Consider the following 26,460-nt stretch of genomic DNA (forward strand, 5'->3'; position numbering starts at 1 on the left):
GAGCTTCAAGCTCTTAGTTCTAAACCCCCTTTTTTAACATTACATGCTGAAAGGATGGTTCTCAGGACCAGGGCTGATTTCTTGCCTAAAGTAGTTACTCCGTTTCATTTGGGGCAGTCTATAACTCTCCCTGTTTTTTATCCACCTCCTCATCCCTCCAAGGAGGATGAAAGACTTCATCGTCTGGACCCAAAAAGAGCTGTGAGCTTTTACTTGGACAGAACGAAAGACTTTCGTCTGGACGATCAGCTCTTCGTGGGTTATGTTGGTCATTCTAAAGGAAGAGCTGTGCACAAGCGCAGTTTATCGAGATGGATCATCCTTGTCATCAAGATCTGCTATGCCCTGGCTGGTAAGGTTCCTCCTGAGGGTATTGGGGCTCATTCAACTAGAGCTAAATCGTCTACATCTGCTTTGGCCAGGGGTGTTCCTGTGGCAGACATTTGTAAAGCTGCGACTTGGGCCTCCCTCCATACTTTCGCAAAGCATTATTGCTTTGACTCTGAGATGAGGAGGGAGGGCCACTTCGCGCGCTCTGTTTTGCAGGATGTTTTGGTATAGGAAGGTGGACACCCTCCTCCGGGAGTGGGACTGCTGTGGGAATCTATTCACAAGGTGAGGAATACACTGGCAAATGTATCCATCAGAAGAACAAGTTACTTACCTTCGGTAACGCTTTTTCTGGTGGATACAGTATCTGCCTGTGGATTCCTCACTGACCCACCCGCCTCCCCGTTGTCCACCTTTGTATACCTAAAAAGATGTCTTGCTTGACATGTTGTTATGCTTTATGGTATGTACTATGTATATTTGGCTGTATACTGTGTATACTTGAATCTGTCGTTGGTCCAACTGTGCGCCTCGGAGGCACGGAAAAAATGGGTGGAACTGGCGTCATCACTCCGACGTGGCTCTCTTATGGCTCCGGTGACGTCATACGGAGTCGCGAGCGGAGCCGATGCATTATGACGTCCACGTCGGCATAGAGAGCTGGGGAAAAAAAAAGTTCTGTGGAATGCTGGCGCAGGGGATATTCACAAGGTGAGGAATCCACAGGCAGATACTGTATCCACCAGAAAAAGCGTTACTGAAGGTAAGTAACTTGTTCTTCACGCTCGGGTTTGGTGTGTACTTTACATACAACTCCTTTTAACAGAGCTAGGTGCTGTTGAAGAAAGTGCAGATAAAAAGTGGAGTATGTCAGTCCACTGATGGGGAAAATCAGACTGAGAAAAACGAGCAGCGTCTGGAGTCATAGCTGTTTGTACAAAATCACGAAAGGGTCTTCTGCGGCAACTGGGGGTGTCCTTTTGTCCGGCATTGCAGGGTTGGCGGCTTAGTAGACTAAATACACCCACAGCATAATTCGGCCCGGCGGGTCCACTCACTTTTATTTTTGATGAAATGAGTACCATTTAGCTTGGTATCGAGACGTTTTAAGCCATGGGCAAAGTGGTCTCTGGCACAGGGACCCACCCTTTCAGGGGCCTCATGATAGAGCCAGCTCTATTATGCAGATAGTTTTGCAGCGTGAATCTTTCTGGATTCACTATGCTATGCATTATTCCGCCATCTTGTGGTTGGGTCCGGAATCGTAGTATTTTCTCTCTTTTTTTTTTTTTTTTCGTGGCAATGGTGGGCGGTGACGTCCCACCATTTGGTGTCCTTCGTGACTCTCACCTTTGGTCGCCATCTTCAGATTCTTTTTTTCGTTGTTGGGTCTGGATCGTTGCCGAAGAGTTCCAGAGTTTTGGAAGAGGAATCAAGGAAAATCCTAGAAATTCGACGAAAATCAGCTACACCGGACTACAGGTCAGGTACCGGGACGATGAGGGAGAAGGTTTACGACCGAGAGCTCGACGTTCTACGGAGAATGGGCTCACAGGGGGCTCCCTGAGCGCGGGTATGGACAAGACACCATTCAAGTTTTGCACCAATTGCCACCACAATTATGCCCAGAAGGATCAGCATCCAGTCTGCAACCTCTGCTTGCTGCTCGACCACAGCAGCGAATACTGCAGCGCGTACTCGGCGTTTACACCCAAGACCCTCAGAGTGAGGGAGAGGCAGAGAAGGGCAAACCGCAACATGCAGGGGCAGGGACCACCTCCATCGCTCCTAGACCCGGGCCTCGCCAGTGGACAGGAGGACAACATCGCCGAAGGACCAGAGGACTGCACGGTCGTAGAGGTCCATAAGAAAACGTCGAAGGAGGTAAGGGAGTTGTCGACCTCTAAACACTCGAGCGACAGTCGAAAGGGTGAAGCTAAGGCCCCGAGCGACACTCGTTGAAGTGAAACTAAGTCCTCGAAGGGAGCATTGCCGCTGAAACACTCGACGAAGGCAACCGCAACCAAAGACAGCCGAGCGGATCCTTCGAAAAGGACTCCCAATCTGCAAACGCCGTCGAAAAACCCAGATCGTCGAAGGTTGCCCTCGAAAAGGACACCTCGGCGCCGAGAAAGGAAGGGCCGACATTGTCGTCAACGGCCCCGAAGAGAGGTGCTCCAACCCTCGACGCCGAACATGCCGCCGAGATTGAGAAGAAGAAGAGGAGGCTCGAGGCCGAAATGGCGAGCATCCTGCAGCGGAAAAAGGACTTCGACGACAAGATGAGCCGATACACCATCCCGCTCGAAGTCGAAATAGACGACGAGCATGCCGAACCAGTCGAGGAACAAGGGGACGAAGACTATTATTTCGAGGGAGAAGGCGACAAGGGTCTGCAATCCTACTGGGACTCGACGTCCTCGGAGGCACAAGACCTAGGATGGCAAGCTCTCGACGCCGAATCGCCGGAAGAAGGGGTAGATACTTAACCTTCGAGGCCCTCGTCGGCAGACGACATAGGGGTCTACAACATGGTCGTCCAGAAGGCTGCACAAACGTATGGAGTAAAGATGGAAGAGGAGAAGCCCAAGGCATGTTTTCTCCTGGAGACTCTACTGCTTCAACAGACTATGAGCCAATTCCTGCCCATGCTCCCTAGTGTGCTGGATCAAGGAAGAGAGGCCTTTAAGGAACCAGCAGTATGCAAGGCTGTGACTCCAAGAACGGAGAAGTATAAACATTCTTCTAAGGACCCTGCATACATCCAAGGGTCAGTACCAGCCGACTCCATAATCGCAGCAGCGGCTAGGAAGAGGGTAAATGTGCCCACTAAAGGTCGGGTGGTAGAGGAGGCAACATGCCTACCGCATCGCACCAAACGTTCCAGCAAGGCTATCAATGGAATAACCAAGGCCAGCAGCAGCAAGGACAGCAGCAGCAAAACTGGCAGCACCTGCCCCGGGGCCAGTCCTTTAGAGGGCGCGGAAGCGGACGAGGACAGACACGAAGAGGAGGCCAACAGCCCATCTCCAAGTGACTTCATCAACAAACCAACACCCACCCTAGCAACACCTCGGGTGGGTACAAAGACAAAGAGAAAAACAAAAACCTGACGTTCTGTAGTAGGGGATCTCTGTGTATAGTCATAATCTATGAATAATCCCCGCCCATGTGCGGGGACCCCGGAGCAATCAAAAAATATCTCTTAAGCTGTCCGCATTTGCAACCTGCAAAGACACTTAAGAGACAGACAAAATAATACAGCCTAATCACAACAAGGCTGCACTGGCCAGCACTTCCTCTGAAGTGAACACAAAAGCCAAAATAAAGTTGAAATGTCATTTTTTATTCACATTTGACATGTTCCTTTATTATCACACACTCCCTTCACCAAAATCCCTTTAAACAATAGAGAGGAAGGGGTGGACAGACAAGCCCTATAGGCTGTCATTATGTGTCTGCTAAAGGGATACCGTGCCTTTAAGAAACTCTCCAGAGACCCCCGGTATCCCAGGATGCACAGCCAACACAAGTTACTTTCAGTTCTTTTTTCCGGCTCCTGCTAGCAGGACCCTGGAGCTTGAGCTCTACCCTTTTGGGTGGTTTACTTAGTTAAAATTGGATTTTTTGAATTAAAAGTGGTTTCATTCGACGTCTAGAGCCTTTGTCTACTACTGCCTGCAATCTGGAGCAGTTTTGGCCCACTCTCAGCATGGCTTTATTCGATAAATGCCCTGAGTGTGGGAGGAAGAAGGCTAAGACGGACCCACATGAGGTGTGTATCCTCTGCTTGTCGCCCTCACATGTCCCAGCTGCCTGTGACATCTGCGGCACCTTTTCGAAAAGGACCCTGAGGGACCGGGAGAAGACTCGCCTTCAGGGACAGGAGAAGCAGAGGACCGGTGAGACTTCAGGGCATGGAGGGTCCCATTCCCCCTCCTCCGCCCATGCTCCAGCCCCCGGAGGGACCTCCGGGCAGAAAAAGGAGCAGAAACGACGACTACCGGCTGGTAGGTCGCGTTCGACGTCGAAGGCGACGACGTCGACGGCGAGAGAGAAGGCACCGGTATGTTCGCCGTCGATCCAGGGCTCTGGGTCGCGGCAGCCTCGGCGTTCGACGTCGAGGGAGGGGCCGGCGGGACCCGGGACCGGGTCGCCGTCGCAGGTGTCGCGGTCGACGTCGACAACACATCGACGTCGTACCGAGCCCCATGGACTGCACTCGCCGCCGTCTACCCACGGCTCGACGCTGACGGAGTCGACGCCGAGATCCCGGCGCCCGCCGTCAAAGCGGAGGCGGTCGACGCCGAGACGCAGGTCGACGTCGAGACACCAACGATCGACGTCGAGACACCACCGATCGACGTCGAGATACCAGCGATCGGCGTCGAGATACCAACGATCGACGTCGAGATACCAACGATCGACGTCGAGATCGCAGCAGTCGACGCCGAGGTACCGGCGGTCGACGTCGAGACGCCAGAAGTCGGCGTCGAGACGCCAGAAGTCGGCGTCGAGGAGACAGTCGACGTCGCGGCAGACACCCCGACGACGGCGATCAAGGTCGACGTCGAGGAGACTTGGTTCGACGTCGAGAGGACGGTCGACTGCGGGGCGGCACTCGTCGTCGAGGGCGAAGAGACGCCGTTCGAGGTCGAGGTACAGTTCGACGTCCCAGACATCGGGGAATACGTCCTCGGTGATTACGATCTCCAGTCGAGGATCAGGGAGGCGCAGACGTTCGCCTTCGGTGGCTTCCCCGCGGGACAGGCCCGCCAAGAAGAGGAGAATGGCCGCGAGCCCGGACAATGATGATGGGGGCTCTCCGGCTAGAAGTGATGGGGCTTCAGACCATCTGACCCCGCTGCGTACCCAGCGGCCCCCTTTGCCTCAGGTGCCCGACCTTCCACCGGCGCCTCCACCGGTGCCTGCACTGCCTCCTCCTCCTCAGCCTCCTCCTCCTCCTCCTCCTCCTCTTCCTCCGCCTCCTCTGCCTCCTCCTCCACCTCCTCCGCTGCCTCTGCCCGTGCCTCAGCTGCCTGCCTCACCACCGCGGCCACCGCCTCCTCCCCCGAGGGTCCCTCACCGGCAGAGATCTCGCTCTCGCCCTCGCAGGCGCTCACGGAGTAGGCGCAGATCCTCCACTCGCTCTGGACATGGTCGACGGAGGTATCGGTCCCGTTCCAGAGGGTCGAGGGGCACGTACTCTCCGGGGGCTGGCAAGTATTCGCCCTCGCTGTCAGAGACGCCTCCTTCCCGCGTCTCTCCAGTGGATGACATTGCCACGTTCCAGGAGGTGTTGCTGAGAGGGGCTGCGAAGTTGGGGATATCAGTGACTACCCCTATTCCCACTACGTCTGTGATTTTTGAGACTTTGCATAAAGTACATCTGTCGCGCCCCCTCCTCCCGCTGGTCCCAGGACTGGAGGAACCTGCGATGGAGGTGTTCTTAACGCCGGCTGTGGTGAAGCCGGCGCCCTCGAGACTGTCAAAGAAGTACAGGGCCCCTGACTCGGATCCGGCGTTCCTCAGAGTGGACCCCCCACCGGATTCCGTTATCGTGGCGGCGGCTCGTAAGCAACACTCTACGACGCCTTCCTCCACGGCTCCCCCGGATAAGGAGAGTCGCAAAATGGACTCCTTGGGGAGGAGGATGTGCTCCACGTCGGCTACTACAATGAAGGCCGCTAGCGCCTCCGCTCTGTTGGGGCGCTATGACAGGTCGCTTTGGGACTCCCTGCAACAGTTCGCGGCCTCCCTGCCCAGAGACAAGAGGGAGGATTTTCAGGAGGTGCTGAACGAAGGCATGATGGTCTCTAATCAGATCATCAGTGCGGCGGGGGACGTATCGTTGTTGGCGGCCCATGGGTACTGCCACGGCATACATATGAGGAGGCATTCCTGGCTGCGGCTGACTCCGCTCAAGCCGGAAGCGCAGCAGAAGATCGCCAATCTACCATTCTCTGGCACGACGTTATTCGGGTCGCATGCGGATGACGAGATGGCCCGCATGAAGGCTGAGGCGGAGACCCTGAAGGCGGTGGGGCTGGAGCGGCCTAAGGAGCAGAGGAGGTCCTTCCGTTCCTCGGGCAGGCGCTACACCAAGCAGAGGGGCCAAGGGCGTCAGTCGGGCCCCCAGCAACAGCCCCAGCAGCAGCAGCAGTACCACAGGCAGCCCTTTCAGAAGCGCCAGAGGGGCAGAGGCCAGCATCAGTCCTCGGCGGGGAACAAAGGCCCGTCCGGGTCGAAGCCCTGAAAAGTTACTTCCCCCTCATCCGTTACCCGCTCCGGTGGGGGGAAGTATTCAACACTACCTGGCAGAGTGGAGGACAATAACACAGGACAAGTGGGTGCTGAATATTGTTTGCAATGGCTACTGTCTTCGTTTCACCAGTTCGCCTCCACAGATTCCACCAGTGCGCTCCCTTCACATGGTGCGGGAGCTCCAGCGGGAGGCGGACGTTCTATTAAAAAAGAAGGCGATAGAAGCTGTTCCTTTGAGGCAAAAAGGAAAAGGTCTCTACTCACGGTTCTTTCTCGTAAGAAAAAAAGACAAGAACGAGTTCAGGCCTATTCTGGATCTGCGTCAGGCAAACAGGTGGATCCGGCGAGAAAAGTTCCGTATGTTGTCCCTGCATCAGATTTACCCTCAGTTGCATCGAGGAGACTGGCTGTGCGCCATAGATCTGCAGGACGCTTACTTTCATGTGCCGATCGCACCGAAGCATCGCAAATTCCTGAGGTTTCTGGTAGGCAACAACCATTACCAGTATTCCGTACTCCCGTTTGGCCTGAAGTCTGCGCCACGGACGTTCTCCAAGTGCATGGCGGTGGTCGCGGCACACCTGCGGAAGACCAAGGTGTTTGTGTACCCTTACCTGGACGACTGGTTGATCAAAGCGTCCACTTATCAGGAAGCCCAGTGCCATTTCAACAGGACGGCGGCTTTGCTTCACCGTCTGGGGCTGCACATCAACATGACGAAGTCAGTGCCGATCCCTGTGCAGTGTCTCCAGTACTTGGGGGCTTCAGTCAATACCTTGACCGCAAGCGTGTGTCCTTCGGAGGAGAGACGCTTATCGATCCGTGGGAAGGCTCTGCATCTCATCTCAGCCCGCTCTCCTACGGTGAGGACGGTGTCTTCATTACTGGGGTCGATGGCTTCTTGCATCTTCCTCACCCCCAATGCACGTCTGCATATGAGGCCCCTGCAGGAATGTCTGGAGGATCAATGGGACCAGAGGAGGGGGCGTTGGGAGGACAAGATCCAGTTGTCTCAGCACGCTCGGCAGTCTCTGAAATGGTGGTGTTCCCCAGGGAATGTCTGCAAGGGGACCCCTTTTCACAAGGACATTCCGGCCCAGACCATAGTGACCGATGCGTCTCTCCAGGGCTGGGGAGCGCATTCGGGCCCTCTTCAGATTCAGGGGATATGGTCGCAGATGGAGACGACCTACCATATCAACTTTTTGGAACTCAGAGCAGTACACTTGGCCTTGAAGGCGTTCCATCCCTCCTTCAGGACGTCCTCCCTGCTGGTTCAGACGGACAATACTACGACCATGTATTACCTCAACAAGCAGGGGGGCTCCCGGTCACGCACCCTGTCTCGGGAGGCACAGGCGATCTGGAACTGGCTGGTGGCCAGGAATCTGACGATCACGGCGACCCACCTGCCGGGAGTGCAGAATGCCCAAGCAGACGCGCTCAGCAGACTCGTTCAAGAGAACCACGAGTGGGTGCTAAACGACGACGTGCTAAGAGACGTCTTCGCAGAATGGGGCACTCCGGATATAGATCTGTTCGCCACGGCAGAAAACAGCAAATGCCGCGACTTCGCGTCCAGGTACTACCAGCCAGGGACGCTGGGGAATGCACTATGGATCAGCTGGTCCAACAGCTTTCTCTACGCCTTTCCACCCATTCCCCTGATTCCGGCGGTGCTGATCAAGCTGTCGCAATCCAGAGCCAGAATGATCCTGATTGCTCCGGAGTGGCCGAGACAATGGTGGTTCACCGACCTTCTTCACCGGTCTGTTCTGCCACACCGGCGCCTGCCTTGCCGGCCAGACCTCCTCACGAAGTTCGGAGGGCAGATGGTTCACCCCAATCTCTCGTCCTTGAGTTTGGCAGCATGGCTCCTGAGCTAGTGCAGTATGGACACTTGAACTTGCCTCAGGACTGTATGGAGATCTTAAAAGAGGCTAAGAGACCGTCTACGAGGACCTCCTACGCCTATAAGTGGAAGAGATTCTGCTTATGGTGCAAGGCGAAGGACTTTGACCCTACATCCTGTAAAGAAGACGTTATTTTGCCTTATCTGCTGCAGTTAGCTCAGTCTGGGCTTAATTTCCAATCTATTAAGGTCCATCTCGCAGCTCTGACTGCGTATAGGAAGGGCCCTTCTCAAACTTCATTTTTTCAAATCCCTGTGATTAAGGATTTTTTGGAGGGTTTGCGTAAGGTGTTTCCCCCTGTTAGAAGGCCTTCTCCACCTTGGGAATTGAATGTGGTGTTATCTAGATTGATGAGGGAGCCTTTTGAACCTATCCATAAGGCTTCTCTGCAGCATTTGTCTTGGAAGGCGGCCTTCCTTGTAGCCATTACATCGGCCAGGAGGGTGAGTGAGATTCAGGCTCTGTGTTGCCAAGAGCCGTATACTGTTTTCCATGCTTCTAAAGTAGTGATGCGTACCCATCCTAAATTTTTGCCTAAGGTGATCTCAGATTTCCATGTGAATCAGATGATAACTTTGCCTACGTTTTTTCAGCATCCTTCCTCTCCGGCGGAGAGGTCTCTGCATTCACTTGATGTGCGTAGGGTGTTGAAATTCTACCTGGATAAGACAAAAGATATCCGCAGGTCGGATCAACTGTTTGTTAATTATGGTTCGGTAAGAACTGGTTTAGCTACCTCAAAGCAGTCCATTTCCAGATGGATTGTTTCCTGTATTCAGCTTTGTTACCAAAAAGCTAATAAAACATTAGGGGGTAAGCCTACAGCACATTCGACTAGAGGAAAGGCGGCTACCACCGCTTTGCTTAGGAATGTTCCCATTGCTGACATTTGTAAGGCTGCCACCTGGAAGTCAGTCCATACGTTTACAAAGCATTACTGCCTGGACTCTGATGCTAGGGCAGATGCGCAGGTTGGACAGGCTTCGCTAAGGAATTTGTTTGCACAGTGATTTGTTGGTGGTTGGTCTTACTCCACCGCTTCTTGTTGGTTGGGATGGGCTTGCCATTCTATTCATAGATTATGACTATACACAGAGATCCCCTACTACAGAAGGAGTAGTTTCTTACCTGTAACTCCAGTTCTGTAGTAGGGGTATCTCTGTTATAGTCATAAGCGACCCTCCCTCCTCCCCGGTGGAGTAACCTGACGGTATCAGGCCTGTTGTTATACACCTTCAAAAAGAACTGAAAGTAACTTGTGTTGGCTGTGCATCCTGGGATACCGGGGGTCTCTGGAGAGTTTCTTAAAGGCACGGTATCCCTTTAGCAGACACATAATGACAGCCTATAGGGCTTGTCTGTCCACCCCTTCCTCTCTATTGTTTAAAGGGATTTTGGTGAAGGGAGTGTGTGATAATAAAGGAACATGTCAAATGTGAATAAAAAATGACATTTCAACTTTATTTTGGCTTTTGTGTTCACTTCAGAGGAAGTGCTGGCCAGTGCAGCCTTGTTGTGATTAGGCTGTATTATTTTGTCTGTCTCTTAAGTGTCTTTGCAGGTTGCAAATGCGGACAGCTTAAGAGATATTTTTTGATTGCTCCGGGGTCCCCGCACATGGGCGGGGATTATTCATAGATTATGACTATAACAGAGATACCCCTACTACAGAACTGGAGTTACAGGTAAGAAACTACTCCTTCCACGACAAACGGTCCCTCGAACATACAACACCGGTAGGAGGCAGGATAAAGAACTTCCTCAAGCAGTGGAGGAAGGTCACTACTGACAAATGGATACTAAACATCATACAATACGGATACTGCATAGAGCTAGAAAAACAACCTCCAAACAGAAAACCAAGACACAGGGCTCACTCAGCAAGGGAACTTTCGCTCTTGCAACTAGAAGCAAAAGAACTGCTCAGCAAAGAGGCGAAAGAGGTAGTACCGCACAACCAAAGGAACAGAGGGGTTTACTCAAGTTATTTCCTCGTGCCGAAGGTGGACGAAACACTAAGACCTATCCTAGATCTGAGATTCATGAACAAATTCATAAGAACTCAAAGATTCAAGATGACTTCCCTACAGGAGGTAATACCATAGATACAGCAAGGGGATTACATGGCAACTATAGATCTGAAGGACGCGTACTTGCACATCCCCATCAACCACAAGCACAAACGTCTACTAAGGTTTGTGATCAACCAGACTCCCTACCAGTTCACAGTAATGGCATTCGGACTCAAATCTGCACCAAGGGTGTTTACAAAGTGCCTAATAGCAGTAGCAGCCTACCTACAAAGGCAAGGAATACACGTTTGTCCCTACCTCGACTACTGGCTCGTAAAGGCAAGCTCGACCAACCACTTTAAAGAACAAATCTAACAGGTCATACAAACACTGAGCCAACTGGGTTTCTCAATTCATTGGGAAATATCGTCAACCGGAGCAGATATTCTTAGGGGCCAAGATCAACACCATACAGGCCAAAGTGTTCCCCAGCGGGAAGAGAACATTGGCGATACTGAAGGAAACACGTCCTTACCGCAGGGGGGAAATTCTGACAGTGAGGACGGTGAGCAAGCTAATGGGGATGATGGCGTCATGCATCCACCTAGTCCCAAATATCCGACTACACCTGATGAAATTGAATAATTCTTAAACACATTTTTTTTAAACCTTTTCTTTTGATTTATTTTTAATGTGGGTGATGTGTGAGTCTATTACAGACATTTTGCAGAGAAATGTTGTTTACCTTTCATGCATTATCCATAAAAACAGTTTCTTTTAGATCAAAACAGGACCTCACATATTAGAAATGGGAGTGTCTCTGAGATTCTTAGCAGTAATATTAGTGTGCTGCTGCTGTGTTACAATATTGAAAACCCACATCACTATTCCTGAATATTAGATGTAAACACAATTCGAATTTGGATCAGTCTGTGTCTGCACTGTAATTGCCTTGGCCAAATAGGGAATGAAAGAGCTGAAACTGGATCATAAATTCAAACCTGTCCCAACCAGGGGGCCTCCAAAATACGTTTGGACCAGGGCCCCCAAAATCCTTAAGATGCCCCTGTCGATAAACATCTAATTCAGCGGCAAGAATGCACTATGGTTGAATGTGCTCTTTACAAATAGCCCTTTTATGATTATCTGATAAGTGGTTTCTAGCATAAGGATTAAGTTGTTTTGAAATCTGTCTCCCTCCACAGGGTCGTATCCTAATTTCTTCTTGTTTCCGAACAGGCGCTGCGAGTGATGGGGAAGATGATGCGCGAGTGTTGGTACGCCAACGGCGCTGCGCGGCTGACGGCCCTGCGCATAAAGAAGACCCTCTCCCAGCTGAGCGTGCACGAGGACCTGAAGATCTGATGCCGATCTGCAGCGCCTTCGTCATCACGTGTACCTGTGCTGAGGCCTACCTCGTGCTTCTGCCTGAATCCGAGTTGGACAAGGGGGTGGGTAGGGTGACCCATGACCAGCAGGAAGAGCACACATTTTATTTTTTCAGGCCTGGTGACTGACCTTTTTATAATTTCCTAACCGCATGACGACTTGGAAATAGCTTTTCTTGGGTTATCTCCATACTTGACTGTCTTTGAATTTCCGGATTGGATTCCCAGTGTTGTTCAGTCAATCCAGGCCGACTGGCGCTGACTCAGGCTACAATCCAGCCCGTAGGTGACATTCATAAACTAGCTGAAACCCCTTCAGGTGCCCATATGCCAGGACCTGGTGGGTTCTTAAAGCCATGCCATCTAATCTGACGTTTTCCACTGACAGGCATGTGACGTGCAGGCAGCAGCAAGCTTCCCTTCCACCGGTTATGAGCGCTCTGTTTGGTATTCGTGAAACGTGTCGTTCTTGCTTGGAAGCCTCAAAAACTCGAAACCTGGCAGGTGAATTATATGTAAGCCTCGCGTCCAAGCATGCGTGTGGGTGTGTGCCCCCTCCCGCGACGTGTGTGCCTTTTGTGCATTTGTGGGTGCGCACATGTCATACGTGTTCGTGTGAGCTTGTGTGCATGCTCTTGCTCCATCTCAGACTAGTGTGCTCGTTGTCACAGTGGTGGGAAGTGATGGGAAAGAGCTGCTCTACTGTCTTCTGAAAGTTGAGACCTGGTTTTCGGAGAAGGCAACATCCACTAATAACGCCTGGAAGAATGCTGCCTCCCTGTCATCGCAGTTGTCAACATAACCAGCTTGTAAACCGGAACAGCATTACAACGCTATTTTCTGAGGCGGGCGCTGTCATCCTGTGGTCTGACGCTGCCACTTTTGGAAAGAGTCAACAGAGCCATATGGTGCCCCAATTTCTGAATAGCGTGCTTGGATTACCCACTTGATATGATGCTACCAGCTTGTGAAAGAAGGAAGGGACTTTGCTTATCAGTGGCTCCAAGGGGGGTGGGCAGGGGGAGGGGGGAGGTTAGGCGAGCCATTCTCTGCCGTGCCGTACACTCTGGGTCTTCATATCCGTCACTTTACCTCAACTCTGTTAGGCTGTCTTTGATTTAGCTATCAGGTAATACCCATGCTTGCAGCTCCTCCTGCCATATTGCTGTTTGCCCCCCGAGACAGACTGCCTTACTAGGGGCAAACGTGGTGGGCCAGAAATGTATCTCAATGGAAGAACTGGACCTGGCCGGGTGTAGTGACACAGTACGGTCAAGCAGATGCTAGAGTCGCATGAAAGAAATCTGGGAGATAACAGTGGCCTGATTAAGTCCATCCAATGGACTAGTCTTGCTGGGTGTTGGCTAAATGCGTATTGGATTTTGATGAATGTGTTGAGTATTGGCTAAACTCTTTTTAATTATTGGCTCAACAAATGTTGAAGTGGGAGAATGTGTTTGGGTACTGGTTAAAGACATGTTATTGACTGAAACATCGCGTATTGGCTACATAAGTTGTGGCAAGCTGCAAACGTGCTGAATTTTATCTAAAGCTGTGCTGTTTATTGAAGCTGTTTTGGGTACGGGCGAATGTGTTCTTGGTGTTAGCTAAACGTGTGGTAGGTAGTCGCTGAAGAGGTGCTGGTTATTGGCAACCTATTCTGGCCTAGACCTAGATCCATGTTGAGTATGGCCTAACATGTTGGCTATGAGGAGCATGCAGTGGTTTTAGCTGTTACTGAAAAGCATGCAGGGTATTTGCTAAACATGCTCTGTATTGAAGAAGCTCTTTTGGGTACTGGAGACATATTTCTGGTTTCATTTGCACACATGTTGGGTGTTGGCTAAACACATGTTAAGTATTTGACACAGTCTGTTGGATAGTGACAAAACACGTGCTAGATAATGCAGGACAAGTGTTTGGTACTGGGCAGCACGTGCGTGGTATGCGTGACCTTCTGTCTTTTCCTGTACTTGAGAAGTATTGGTGTTAATGTCTGATGGTGCAGTGCATGAATCTCGTTTTTTGTTAATATAATGTAATAATTCAGGTGGGAATGACCTTTTGCTGCTTCTGCGGTGGAGTGCGGCAGTTTGAGGTTGGAACAGAACTCAGGATGTGAATACAGAAGTTTGGTTGGGTTGAAAGGGGGGGGGAGGGAACATTTTTGTTTAACATCAACACTACAATAACTCTGAAGCCATAAATTTTAACTGGAGTGGTTTGATTATTTTTTTATGTTTTTGAGAGGGTCTGGATTTTAACTTTTTTTAATAAATATTTTAATTCTTTGTATAAAAAAAAACAAAAAACAAAAAAACTGTAATTACCTCTCAGCCTATGGTTTGTAAAGAAATCAAAACCAAAAGCGCAGAACCGTACACCACATTTTGAGTGTCTGTACTCTCACCTGGAGCCCGTTCTTAGCTAAGTTGTAGCTGTGCACATTGTTTCATCGTTCACGTTTTTTAAAGTCTTGTCTCCACTTTGCTGTATGTCTGTTCAGGACTATTAGTGATGTGCGCAGGAGTTTGCCGCATTGTATGCAAAGCTCGGCCTAATCCTGCCTCTCAAGGACATTCTCCAGATTTGCAGGACTGTGAATATTGTGTCCATTAGTACATACTTGGGGCATTTGTGAATGGTTTGTTTATGCCCTCTGACTCCTGAACAGTTCAAGCCAGAAATCGTGGCACAGATGCAGTATTTAGAGGTACTGGGCCACTTGTGGGGACTGTGGAAGAGAGCCACTCTAACTGAAAATGCCAACTACAACACACAGCCTGGTGCTTTCTACCTGGACATGTTGCTGTACCTACAAATCTTTTTAATTGATTGCTTGTGTAACGGATTGTTACCTGAACACTGTACGGTGCTGCCGCATCATGAAAAAACATACTGCAGTCTGGTATGCCAACTTATGAGTGTCTCATCCGTGTACATGACACTTTAGGTACATACAGTGGTTCTGTGCCCAACACAACGGAAACAGCATTATACTCTGAATCTGGAACTAGACATTCTGTCTAACAAGGGCGCCGACATGGTTAAGCGCCCCTTTGTTGACCATGTGCAACGTGCAAATGCCTGGCAAAGCTACTGACTGAAAAGCCACACCAGGTTTGACTTGTGGTGGAGTGTGTTCCTTAATTTTTCAAAACCTTTGGTTGGGAGAAGGCAGTGATCCAAGCAGGATCTGTAGGTGCCTGGGACACTCATCCCCGGTGCTGCTGCAGCCCACTGGGGATTTTTTTTATCGAGGGGGAAAGATCATGCTTTTTTTTTTCAATGTGTATTGCAACCTCTACAGGAAAATGCATTCTTGATACTGCTGTCTTTTTTTGGTTTGTTTTTTGTACATTTTGTTACAATGGACTGTACATTAGCCACTTTGACACTTTACCTCCTCAGTATGCAAATGTAAATACGTTGTAAGATAGAAAATCTTTTGTTAATATAAGAAAAAGGCTGTCAAATCTCTGCTGTACATTAAAAGTTTGTTCTAGTCACTATTTGTGTGGCATCTCTTGCTGTGATCGGACCTCTTCATTTAAAAGCTATAACACTTAACACAAAAATTGTAAAAAGCACAGCAGCTGTGCATTGCATAGAAACTGTCAGTGGTATGATTTCGATGATATTGTGTGGACAGTAACCACAATGACACACAAACATAATGCATAACTTCAGCAAGAAACACAAGCAAGCATGCACATCACTACAACATTTTGAAGAGTCTGGGGAATGGTAATTTGCCTTCTGTTACCAGGAGATGATTGTTAGGGCGTGTCTTTCCTAGAAGACTGGTGAAAGTAAGTTCTGGAGAGAGGGTCATAAAAGTTAAAAAGCCAGAAAACTGAGGTTTTTGACAGAGACCAGAAGCATTGGGTTGACGGACTATAAGTTATGGGTATGAATGGGTGTCTGAGTAGTAGTCTGGGGGTGAGCCATTGACCTGTTGATGAGCGAAAGTCAATTTTTATTTATTTAATGTCACAAACAGCCAATTTGCTATGGAGGATAGTAAGAGGTAGTGGTGTACCCATACAGATTGTATAGTGTTTTTGTAACAACGTTTAGAGCTTTGTCCAGTGGGAAGAATTAATAGGGTAGGGTTGCTGTAGACCAGTTTAATGTCTACCAATGAAATTATCAGTGCTTTAAACTGGTGTCTCGTTTATGTTCAATACGTGGTGCCAAGCTGCATCAGTTGCAATTAAAGGTTTTGTTTACATAGCAGTAGGAAATGATGAGGTTTCTGTCCGAGGAGGCAACCATATATGGAATTATATATGTAGATGGGTGCAGTTGAGGAAAGAAAGTGTAAAGCATTCATCTTGGGTGTACTCAGGATGAGGAGCCATAGTGCCATCCAGTGTTGAATAGCCATAAAACAATCATATTTACTTAAATGGAGGAGGAGCAAGAAGGTTGGAAAATAGATGATTAAGGTGACGTCACCATAAACATGGTAAGAGAAATCAAATGAGATTGTGTACCGAGGAACTGAAGTAGATCTAGGACTGAACTTAAGGAGCAGCCACTCGTTATGAAGAGGGTGAGAATAACATGGATTCCCAAGTCACAGAAAAAGAGCAATCAAAAACATTAGTGGAGAACATTTATTGGCTATACAGTTGATACCTAGAGTGCTCCGAGGGGATGGAAATCAACAGTGTCCAATGCAGCAGAGAGATGATGGATTATGAGAATGGATGATAGGTGATGGGCCAACGTGATGCAGTTGGATACATGTGAGAGTGACGTTCCTGTTGAGTGGAGACCAGGAATCCCCTGATTGAAGAGAATGTTACAGGAGCAATGCAAAGGTAGGTAGTTGAGAACACTTTTTTGGGGGAATATTTATAGAAGTAAAAGCTGGGATTCTGTGATTTAAGCGGTCAGCAGTAGGATATTGTTTTTGTAGTGGTAGTACCACTGCATAACTACAATGCAGAGAATAGCTACTGGATGTGAGGGAGTGATTGAATAAAAAGGGTTAGGAAGAGGAGAACTTCAGAGAAGAGCTTTTGAGATGACCTGTTCTGATTGAGCTCCTAATGGATTGGCAGATTTGAGTGTAGGGATGAAATCTGTGGGTGAAGTGGTGATGAAGTCTAATGGCTGAACTGGATTTAGGGTGATAGGAGGGTGGAGGTGCAGCTGTGAGTGGTATTGCAACTGTATTTCTAACATTGGAGAAATTGTTGAAGAGTTGAAAGTTGCAAAATCTTAAGCTGAGAGTGAAGGTTGGATGATATTTGCGCCTGGAGTGGAGAGTTAAGAAGCTAATTGTGCATGCAATTAGTGCTTGGTGGGGTTGAAATGAAGTAATGAGGTTTTTAAAGTATGCTGATTTGGATTCATCTAAAGAAGAAGAGAGTAGGACTAATGTTTGTTTATAAGCATCAAGGAGAGCTCATATTTTGGTTTTCTTGGAGCAAATATTAGTCTAGATCCAAGATTGTTGGAGTGAAGTAGCAGGGAAGAATGTGCAGAGAATTTGAATCTTCAAAAGTATGTTTAAAGACATTGTTAAATTGTTCAAAAGACATATCTTGCAGATATGTTGAGACAATTATGGATTTTGTTCAGGCATAGTGAAGCAGAATCTGAAAAATGGCTCATTTGGGGTGGAGGTGATGAGGTTGTAAGAGGGGATATTGACCAGAATCTGTGCAATACCATGATCAGTGATAAGTTAAGAATCTTTAAGTTTGTTGGATGTCAGTACTAAATATAGGGCGGGATTCTGATAGAGTGTCTGTTAAAGAGTAGATGTTTTTATAGCAGCTGAGAAAACAATATGTTGTCAAGCTGAACAATGGGATTTAGGCTACAGTGCCCATTAATGATGAGTTTAAATGAGTCAAGGACATTATAGAGCTAATTGAAGAATTAACCAATATTAGCTGATGGGCGATAGTGGGCTACAATGTTGGCTCTAAAGATGCGTAATGGCTGATGTGAAGTGCTATTCAAAAGAGGAGGCATGAGTGATGGATTAGGAAAATGCCTCCTTCAACGACTTTGCATTTGTTGTATAGTGTATGATCAGTGTGAAGAGCTAATGCAGTGAGGACTGCGAGAGTCACAGTAGTCAATAATGACTGACGTCTCAATGCAAACAGGTTGGGTCATGTTGTAGATCAAGCAAACAGAATGTATTAAGGTAAGGTCAATGGCTTGTTTTACATTTTTCAGGTGGGAAATTGAGAGTGTGGACCTGCTCCTGAAGTAATTCCTCAGTTGATCATCTTTGCAGTTGTTTAGGGTAAGCCGAAGAAGAAACCTGAGTAGTCCAAGTGGGACACCGCCCTCTTCCTACCACTCTTGTTCTCCAAATAAAGACGCATGGTTGTCACCGTGCCTCCAGGTCTCTCTCCCACTGCACTGAGGATCCAATGCAATCTTTGGCACCTATGCAGCCAGAGTTTCTAAGTCAGCGACATTGCAGCAGCTCAAAGCCTTTCTAGAGGTCATGCTGCTAATCTTTGGCTCTGTTCAAGCTCCCTCTTGCATGCCTTTGGGCCCTAAGAATCGGCAGGGGTTAGTCCACCCTCTGCACCGTGGGTGCCCCTTCACCCCATTTTGGGGTCTGCCCCTACACCTGTGCTAATTTTGGGTTCAGCCCTGAGGTCTGCGCTTGTCCCATGGACACCAATGCCACAGCCGTCTGAATAGGAACCACAATCCATTCTGGCCTCTGATTTCAAGCCAAAATCATCTCAATCAAGACCAGTCTCAGATCTTGATGTGGCACAGCCAAAACTCAATCCCTCGGGCTCTGACACTGTTCCTGTACACCACACAGACCATACCCCAGCTTTTTGTCTATGACGCCGGTCAGAGCCAGCCATATGGAGACTACAATGAAGTCATTGGAGAAAGGTTTGCTGCCCCTCTCATCCCCAAACGACCTCTTATGATGAAGACAAATGGTACATGTATCTACAGAATGAAAGTGGGGTAGAAAACTCAACTGATACTGGGTTGGTGTCCCAGCCCCCTCCCGGAAGAAAGTACATCTTTTTCCAATGTGATTTGGAGAGCTGCTTAGGTCCTGGACTTCCACCTCCCCACAATGGAGGTAAAAACAAATGTCTTCACTGAGGTCTTTCAGCCTAGCCAGGCACTGACCCAACTACTTCTGTCCTACAATGAGGCCCCATGGACATCCCATTGAGCAGTTGGGCAAAGCTGTGTTCTGGCCCGCTTGTTAAGCGATAGGGTTGCCTGCCGCTATATACCATCACAGTTGTCCCTGACTTTTTAACTTAATATGCAGCACCTGAGAGTTTGGTGATGCAGGCGTCTGCCAGCAAAGTTAATCCGAACGCCTTTCCAAAGACTCCTACAGACAGTGAATCCAATGCATGGAAACTTTTGAGAAGAGAGTGGTCTCCTCAGTCAACCTTGCTTTGAAATCAGTGAACTCCGGCTGCATTTTTGGACACTACACCCATGCACTTTTAGACCTGGTTGGAGGGATCTTACCGGCAGACCCAGAAGATATATGGACTTCATTGGCCTAAACCATTTAAAATGGCCGGGATGCGGCCAGGTTTGTTATCTACTTGGGCCTGGACACCACAGATTGTCTAGGAAGGGTTATTGGGACACCGCATGGAAAAGATCCACAGGCTTTTCAGGTATCATCCAAGCTTCCTTAATGTACTTGCCCATCCATAGTACCCTCCCATTTGGTTAATAGGTGGGCTTGGCTCTGGAGCGTTTTAAGGAGAGCTGATCGACTGCACACTCCTTTGGCCATTTGGTACCAGTTTGGCGATTCCCCCTCAGTTTTGCCCTTTTCGGGGATATGCCAGGGGCTTGGTATATCAACAGCGTCAGGCCCCGCTGCTTGCAAAACAGGCCTCCCCGTACTTTCGATTTAGGGACAGTGGGCCCAACAGACAACAACCATGCCATCAGGGACAGTGTAGGTCCCAACCCCCCACCTCTGCTCAACGAGCACAACACCTTTTTGGTGCGCCCTCAGTTGCACACAGTCATCCTGTAGAAAGTATGGTCCGCCATTTATTTCTGGGGTGACCGAGCATTGCATAACACAGATGGGTACTTCAGATTATCCAACGGGGCTACACCCTACCATTCCTTCCTGACCCACAGCATCTCCCACCTACATCAGCGCAGCTCTCCAAGGACCATCTTTCTGTTTTACTTCGGGAAGTGCAGATTCATTTGACCAAAGGAGCCATATAGAGGCTGCTTCCCTTAGAAGTAGGGATTGAATGTTATTCCTGCTACTTCCTTGTGCCGAAGGGGGAACTGAGGTATTCATCCTACTTTAGATCTTCACTCTCTTAATGCCTTCCTGCATGGTGGTGCAGGTTCTTTCTGCCCTGGATCCAGGAGACTGGATGATGACGTTGGTCCTGCAGGACACCTGTTTTCACGTACACGCTCTGCAGGACTGATGGTAATACCTGTAGTCCAGGTACTCCTTTCAGACTCCCCAGTGCCCCTCTGGTGTTCACAAAGGCGATGGTGGTAGTTTCTGACCATCTTTGTTGGTTGGGGTACCAGTCTTCCCTTACCTTGGCGACTGGCTGTTTAATGCTGGATCACTAGTCAGTTGCAAGCCTCTTGACATCCTTTAGGTTCTCAATCAACCTATTGAAGTCACACCAGACCCCTTTGCAGAGGTTCCCTGTCCTCTGAGCCCTCTTAGATGCAATCTGTTTTTGGGCCTTTCCTCCAGACCGAGTCCATGTCCTTCTGACTGTGATCTCAATGTTTTAGCCTCGGTCTTTGATATAATTGAGGATTGCTGTGAGGATTCTTGGTTATACTTACATCCTGCTGGCCGACCATGCCCAATGGCATATGCTGGCTCTGCAGTGGGATTGAAGTCTGAGTGGGCCCAGCACCAGGGAAAGACCTGTCGGATTCTGTCTAGGTGTTGGAGGAGACACTGACAGATCTGCAGTTGTGGTTGCTCAATGCTCAACCGCAAATGGATCAGCAGCAGACCCCTCTCCCTATCCCACCCAGAATTGACGGTGATAGAGATGCATCACCACTCAGTTGGGGAGACCATCTGGGAGAGGTGGATAGCAGAGGGCTTCGGTCTCTGGCGGAGTTTCACTACTACATAAATCTATGGGTGCTGCAGGCAATTCTCTTGGCGTTGAAGGCCTTTCTGCTGACACTCAAGGGCAGTCTGGTTAAGGTTCTCGCAGGCAACACCACCGCCATGTAGTACTGCAACAAGTAGGGTGGGCTGGGGTCCTGGGTCCCGTGCCAGGAGGCTCTGTGCCTCTGGAACTGGCTCAGCTGTTGGGTCATTTTCCTAGTGGCAAACCACTAGGCAGGATCTTTAAAGGCCAGGGCAGACGAGCTCAGCTGCAGACTCCTAGTGCATCACAAAAAGAGAGTACACCTGGAGGTTGGCACATGGTGTCTTCCAGCAATGGGTAGATCCTCTGGCTCGATCTCGTCCCTGCTGAAAATTTGCAGTGTTAGCACCTTTGCGTGCTGGAGTTCCCAAGAAGGCTCTCTCTCTGAGACTCATTCAGCATGTAGTGGAGCATGAAACTCTTGTATGCCTTGCAGCTGCTACCTCTCCTTCCCTGGGTTCTGAAGATCAGTAGCAACCAGGCCCAGGCCATCCAAGTGGTTCTGGATTAGGCCAGTAGAGTGTGGTATTTGGAACTTCTGGGCCTGAGCTTATGTCCTGTGATCCCTCCGGAAGGATTTCCTGTCACAGCAGCAGAACAGGGTCTTGCACCCAGGTCTGCGCAAACTGCATAATGTGGATAATTGACTCTTTGTGGTGTTATCTTGTGCAAAGAAGGGCCAGGCGGTGCAGATTTAGGCTGTCTCCCAATGGATAGCTCTCTGTATTTAGGTTGGCTACTTATTTGCTAAGAAGCAGCCTCCAGAATGTCTGACGGCTCATTCCACCAGATGCCAAGGCCGACAAATATCCCTTTACTGTAGCCACAGCACAACCCTGTTGGGCCAAAGAAAGAGAAAACTAGAATGTTAGACCAACGGGCTTTCAAAAGATCATTGGACCTCTCTCCACACCATTTAACAAATTTGGACCACCTAAAAGAATAAATAGATTTTGCGGAGTGTCTCCTGTATGATAAAATAACATCCACCACATCCGGTGGGAGAGAGAAAGAACTCATATTGACCCATTCAATCTCCAGGCATGAAGGTGCAAGCTCTGGAGGTGGGGGTGTAGAACCTGCCCCTGCGACTGCGAGTGGAGGTCTGCCCTGAGAGGGAGACGGAGCAGAGGGTGCGATGAACGGTGAAGCAGATCTATGTACCACACCCTTCTTGGCCAATCCGGGGCGATCAATATGACTGGTCTTGGTGAATTTTCCTCAGAATTAGAGGAATCAAGGGTATGGGGGAAACGCGTAAAGGAGCTGCGAACTCCAATCCAAATGAAACGCGTCCCCCCAACATTCACTGCATCGGAAACTGTAGACTGCAGAACGACAGGCAGTGCCCGTTCTCGCGAGTGGCAAAGCGGTCAAACCGAGGAAATCTCCACATCTTGAAGACGAGATGGACCACCTCTGGATGAAGCCGCCACTTGTGATCGGCCGAGTAATGCCGACTGAGACTGTCCGCACGTACATTCAGCACACCGGCCAGATGATTTGCCATCACGCAAATCTGATGGCCCTGAACCCAGGACCAGAGTCGCAAAGCCTCTCTGCAGAGTCGATACGACCCTACACCTCCCTATTGATGTACCACATCGCAGTAGTGTTGTCTGTCAGGACCTGAACTGACTGACCGCAAAGGGACGGAAGGAAGGCCTTTAGTGCCAAACGTATCACCTGCAATTCTAGAAGGTTGATGTAAAGCAACCTTTCCTCTGGAGACCAAAGACCTTTGATCTCCAGATCCCCCAGATGAGCACCCCACCCTAGAGTGAAGGCATCCGTTATCACTGTGGCCACCGGTGGAAGAAGCTGAAAGGGCTTTCCTTGAGACAAGTTACCCTGCACACTTCACCAAGACAAATCCACTGCAGTTTCTCTGGAGATCCTGACTGACTCCCTGAGATCTCTGTTGTGCTGATACCACTGCCTGCGGAGACACCACTGGAGCGCCCTCATGTGCCAGCGTGCATGGTTGACCAACAGAATGCAGGAAGCGAACAGACCGAGCAGGCGTAGGACCTTCAGAACTGGAACAACCGCTCCATCGTGAAACAAGGGAATCATTTCCTGAATGTCGAGAATCCTCTGCTGAGGTGGAAAGGCTCGACACGCTGTAGTACCCAGTATTGCCCCTATGAACAGGCTGCGCTGTGAGGGCACCAGGTGAGACTTGGGTACATTTATCGAGAAACCCAAAACGTACAACAGCCGCGCTGTTACCTGCAGATGATGAAGCGCCATCTCTGGCGACTTTGCTTTGAGCAGCCAGTCGTTCAGGTAAGGGAAAACAGGAATCCCCAACTTATTGAGATGTGCTGCCACCACCGCCATCACCTTTGTAAAGACTCGAGGTGTGGAAGTTAGACCAAACGAAGGACAGAAAACTGGTAATGCTGGGATCCTACCGTGAAACGAAGATACTTCCGTGTGACTTCAGGAATGTGAAAATACGCATCCTGCAAATCGATCAACACCATCCAGTCTTCTTGCTGCAGCGCCAGAAGAACTTGAGCTAGGGTCAACATCTTTAATTTCTCCTGCCTGAGGTAAAAATTCAAGACCCTGAGGTCCAGAAAAGGCCTTAACCTGCCATCATTCTTGGGGATCAGAAAATACCGGGAGTAGGATCCCTGACCCCTTTCCTGCTCCAGGACCACCTCTATCGCACCTTTCTGCAATAACACAAGAACCTCCTGCTGCAGAAGCAGTAAATGGTCCTCTGAGCACCAGCCCTGGCGAGGAGGGTAAGGAGGAGGAATCTCCTGGAAGGGAAGGGCGTACCCTTTTTCCACAAGATTCAAACCCCAAAGGTCTGACGTTATAGATTTCCAATCTTGTAGACAATGGGACACCCGACCCCCTACAGGACCAGCATGTTCCAAGATGGGGGATCTAGGGCTGCTTTCCAGAGACCCCATTGGCAGGGACAGAAGAGGAGGAGGAGGGTTGACGGGCTGCACCCCGCAAACTACCTCTGTTCTTCCCTCTAAGATTTGTACTGGAGGTTCTGCTGCTGCTGAAGTTGTTGGCGGCCTCGAAAGGAAGACTTCTACCAAAACCACGATACCTCTTAAAACCAAATCCTCTAGATTGGGACTGGAGACCCAAAGATTTAGCCGTGGCTCTACTGTCCGTAAACCTCTGCAGCGCAGAATCGGCCTTTTCCCCAAATAGCTTGGAACCATCAAATGAAAGATCGAGAAGAGTATTCTGTACATCAGGAGAGAACCCTGAAGAGGAGAAAACCTTTTTGGTGGATTGTTCTAAGTTTTTCGAATCCCTGTCACCAGGAGTCTGAGGGAAAGACTCTGCCGATTGTTTCGAACAAGAATTCTGCACCAAGGATGAGCTGAAAGAAAAGCAGGATCATTTGGAGCAGGCCTGTATCTTCTTGCAATAGACCTTGAAACTGCAGGTGCAGAAAGGAGCTTCCTCCACACTTCCAAAATAGGCTTAGTCAAAGCCTCATTAAATGGTAAAAGATGCTCAACCACAGGTAAGGAGAGTGTAATACCTCTGTCAGAATATTCGGTCTGAAATCAGCAGTGGGTAGCTGAAGATCTAAAAGTTCAGCAGCCTTCCTAATAACTGCATGATACGGTGCAACATCTTGCGAGGGTAAAGCCATAAGTGATGAAAGTTCCCATTCTGGGGAAGTATCTAAACCACTCGCCTCCTGAATGCCTTCAAACTCATCCTCTTCAATCTCAACTTCTTCAGCCTCATCCTGCTGATATTCCTCTTCCTCTAACACAGAGGTCTTCAAACTTTTGGATGCCGAGACCCCCCTGTCAACATTTTGAGGCGCAAGGACCCCCTCCTGACAAAAATGTCTAAACCTGTTGACTAAATTGCGTGGGATGAAAATGTAAATGAGGTTATGTGATGCCGCGTATTTTGGGATAGCATTGCTTCATTATTTTGATATTTGTTACACACGTAACGCTGAGGAAAGATTTCACCCAATCAGTACCCATTTATAACCAAAATACAGCAATTATCATCAGAAAGATTTCAAGTCAACCTTTGTTAAGGGCCTTCCACTCTGCAGCAATACGTGCTGCCACATTAGAAGCATACCTGGCCCTGACCGGGAGAAGCAGGGATCCCTTAAAACCCTGGCGGTTTTGTGTAGAGTTAAGCCGTTTACCCATGCAGCTTTCCTCTCACCCCCTCCCTTCCATCCCTCTCTCCTCTTCTAACCCCGGATCCCTCTCTCACTTTGCAGGTCATTTTCTTTCACCCCTTTTTACAACTTCTGAACTCTCCCCATTCAACCTCTCACTTCACCTTTAATCACCTCTTGCCATTCTGTCCTTTCACTGCCCTCATCTCTAACAGTCTCTCACATTTATCTCATGGCCTCTCTGGCCCTGTCACCTCCCGTGCCCCTCAGCACTTCTCATTCACCTCGTCTCTTCATTCAAATTTTTGTCTATTTGTATCTTATACCTCTCCAGTCCCCCCATTCCTCTTTCACATCTCCCCTTTGTTCTAACAGAAGCCCTCACCTTTGGATCACACTCACTTCTTGCGTGTCCACACTTCTCTTCGGCAATTCACATTTCTCCTCATCCCTGACCTCTTCAATCAAATTCTCTCACTCCCTTGCTGTCCTCTCTCATTTTGGGTGCGGATGCAAGTTCAGAATGGGATGAATGAATGTATGATTACTGATGGGCTTGTTTGAGTGAGTTGCATATTGAGTAGTGAGGTGGACAGGTGAGTGAAGTGTCACATGAGTGCAGGATGAGTAGTGTACTCGTGTGACTGCAGGTTGAGGTATAGTGTGAGCAGGACAAGTGCATTTTGAGTGCAGAGTGATCACTGTGAGTGCAAGGTGAGCGGGTGAATGGTGCAAGTGCATGGTGATCAGTGTGAGTGCATTGTGATCATTGTGAGTGCAAGGTGAGCGTGACAATAAAGGGCGAGAATGAGGAATGAGTTGTCTGAATGCAGGGTGCATTCCCAGACCCATGAAGTAACTCAGCATGTTATTGACGGGGCGTAGACTTTAAGATCCAAGTTAAACTATTGCGGCATTAATCGGGGATCGAGGGTGAAGGAAATAAATAATGTGCTGATCCTGCAACAAACTTCCAGTCCTATGGTTAGGGTTACCAGCAGACTATTTTGATGGCCCAGTCGGTACAAAAAAAAGCAGTCACCTAAAGCGGTATTTTCAGCGCTTATCTGTGCATACTTCCCAGGGCCGGCTTTAGTGCTGGTGGTGCCCTGTGCGACAATGTTTGTTGGTGCCCCCCCAATGACCACCCCCACCACGGATTCTTTCACTAGCACCCTTTAACAGTGACCAAGTCTCCATAACCCCACACTCTCAGATGCATTGAATTAGTTATATAGTGCCACTCATACCAGTGTAGGGTGTCCGAGCACT

The 26,460-nt window shown here is 49.1% G+C and overlaps 1 protein-coding gene across 1 annotated transcript in view; it reads left to right on the plus strand.

Moving 5' to 3' along the window:
* The window catches only part of ACVR1B (activin A receptor type 1B), a 142,855-nt gene extending 127,436 nt beyond the window's left edge, over positions 1-15,419 (plus strand). The window contains exon 9 of the mRNA XM_085600350.1: positions 11,759-15,419. Coding sequence (XP_085456476.1) covers positions 11,759-11,884 — 126 coding nt within the window. The 3' untranslated portion in view covers positions 11,885-15,419. The remainder of the gene's footprint in view (positions 1-11,758) is intronic.
* The last annotated feature ends 11,041 nt before the right edge of the window (positions 15,420-26,460 follow it).

The sequence above is a fragment of the Triturus cristatus genome, chromosome 4_2 (genome assembly GCF_964204655.1).
Source record: "Triturus cristatus chromosome 4_2, aTriCri1.1, whole genome shotgun sequence".
NCBI classification, from domain to species: domain Eukaryota; kingdom Metazoa; phylum Chordata; class Amphibia; order Caudata; family Salamandridae; genus Triturus; species Triturus cristatus.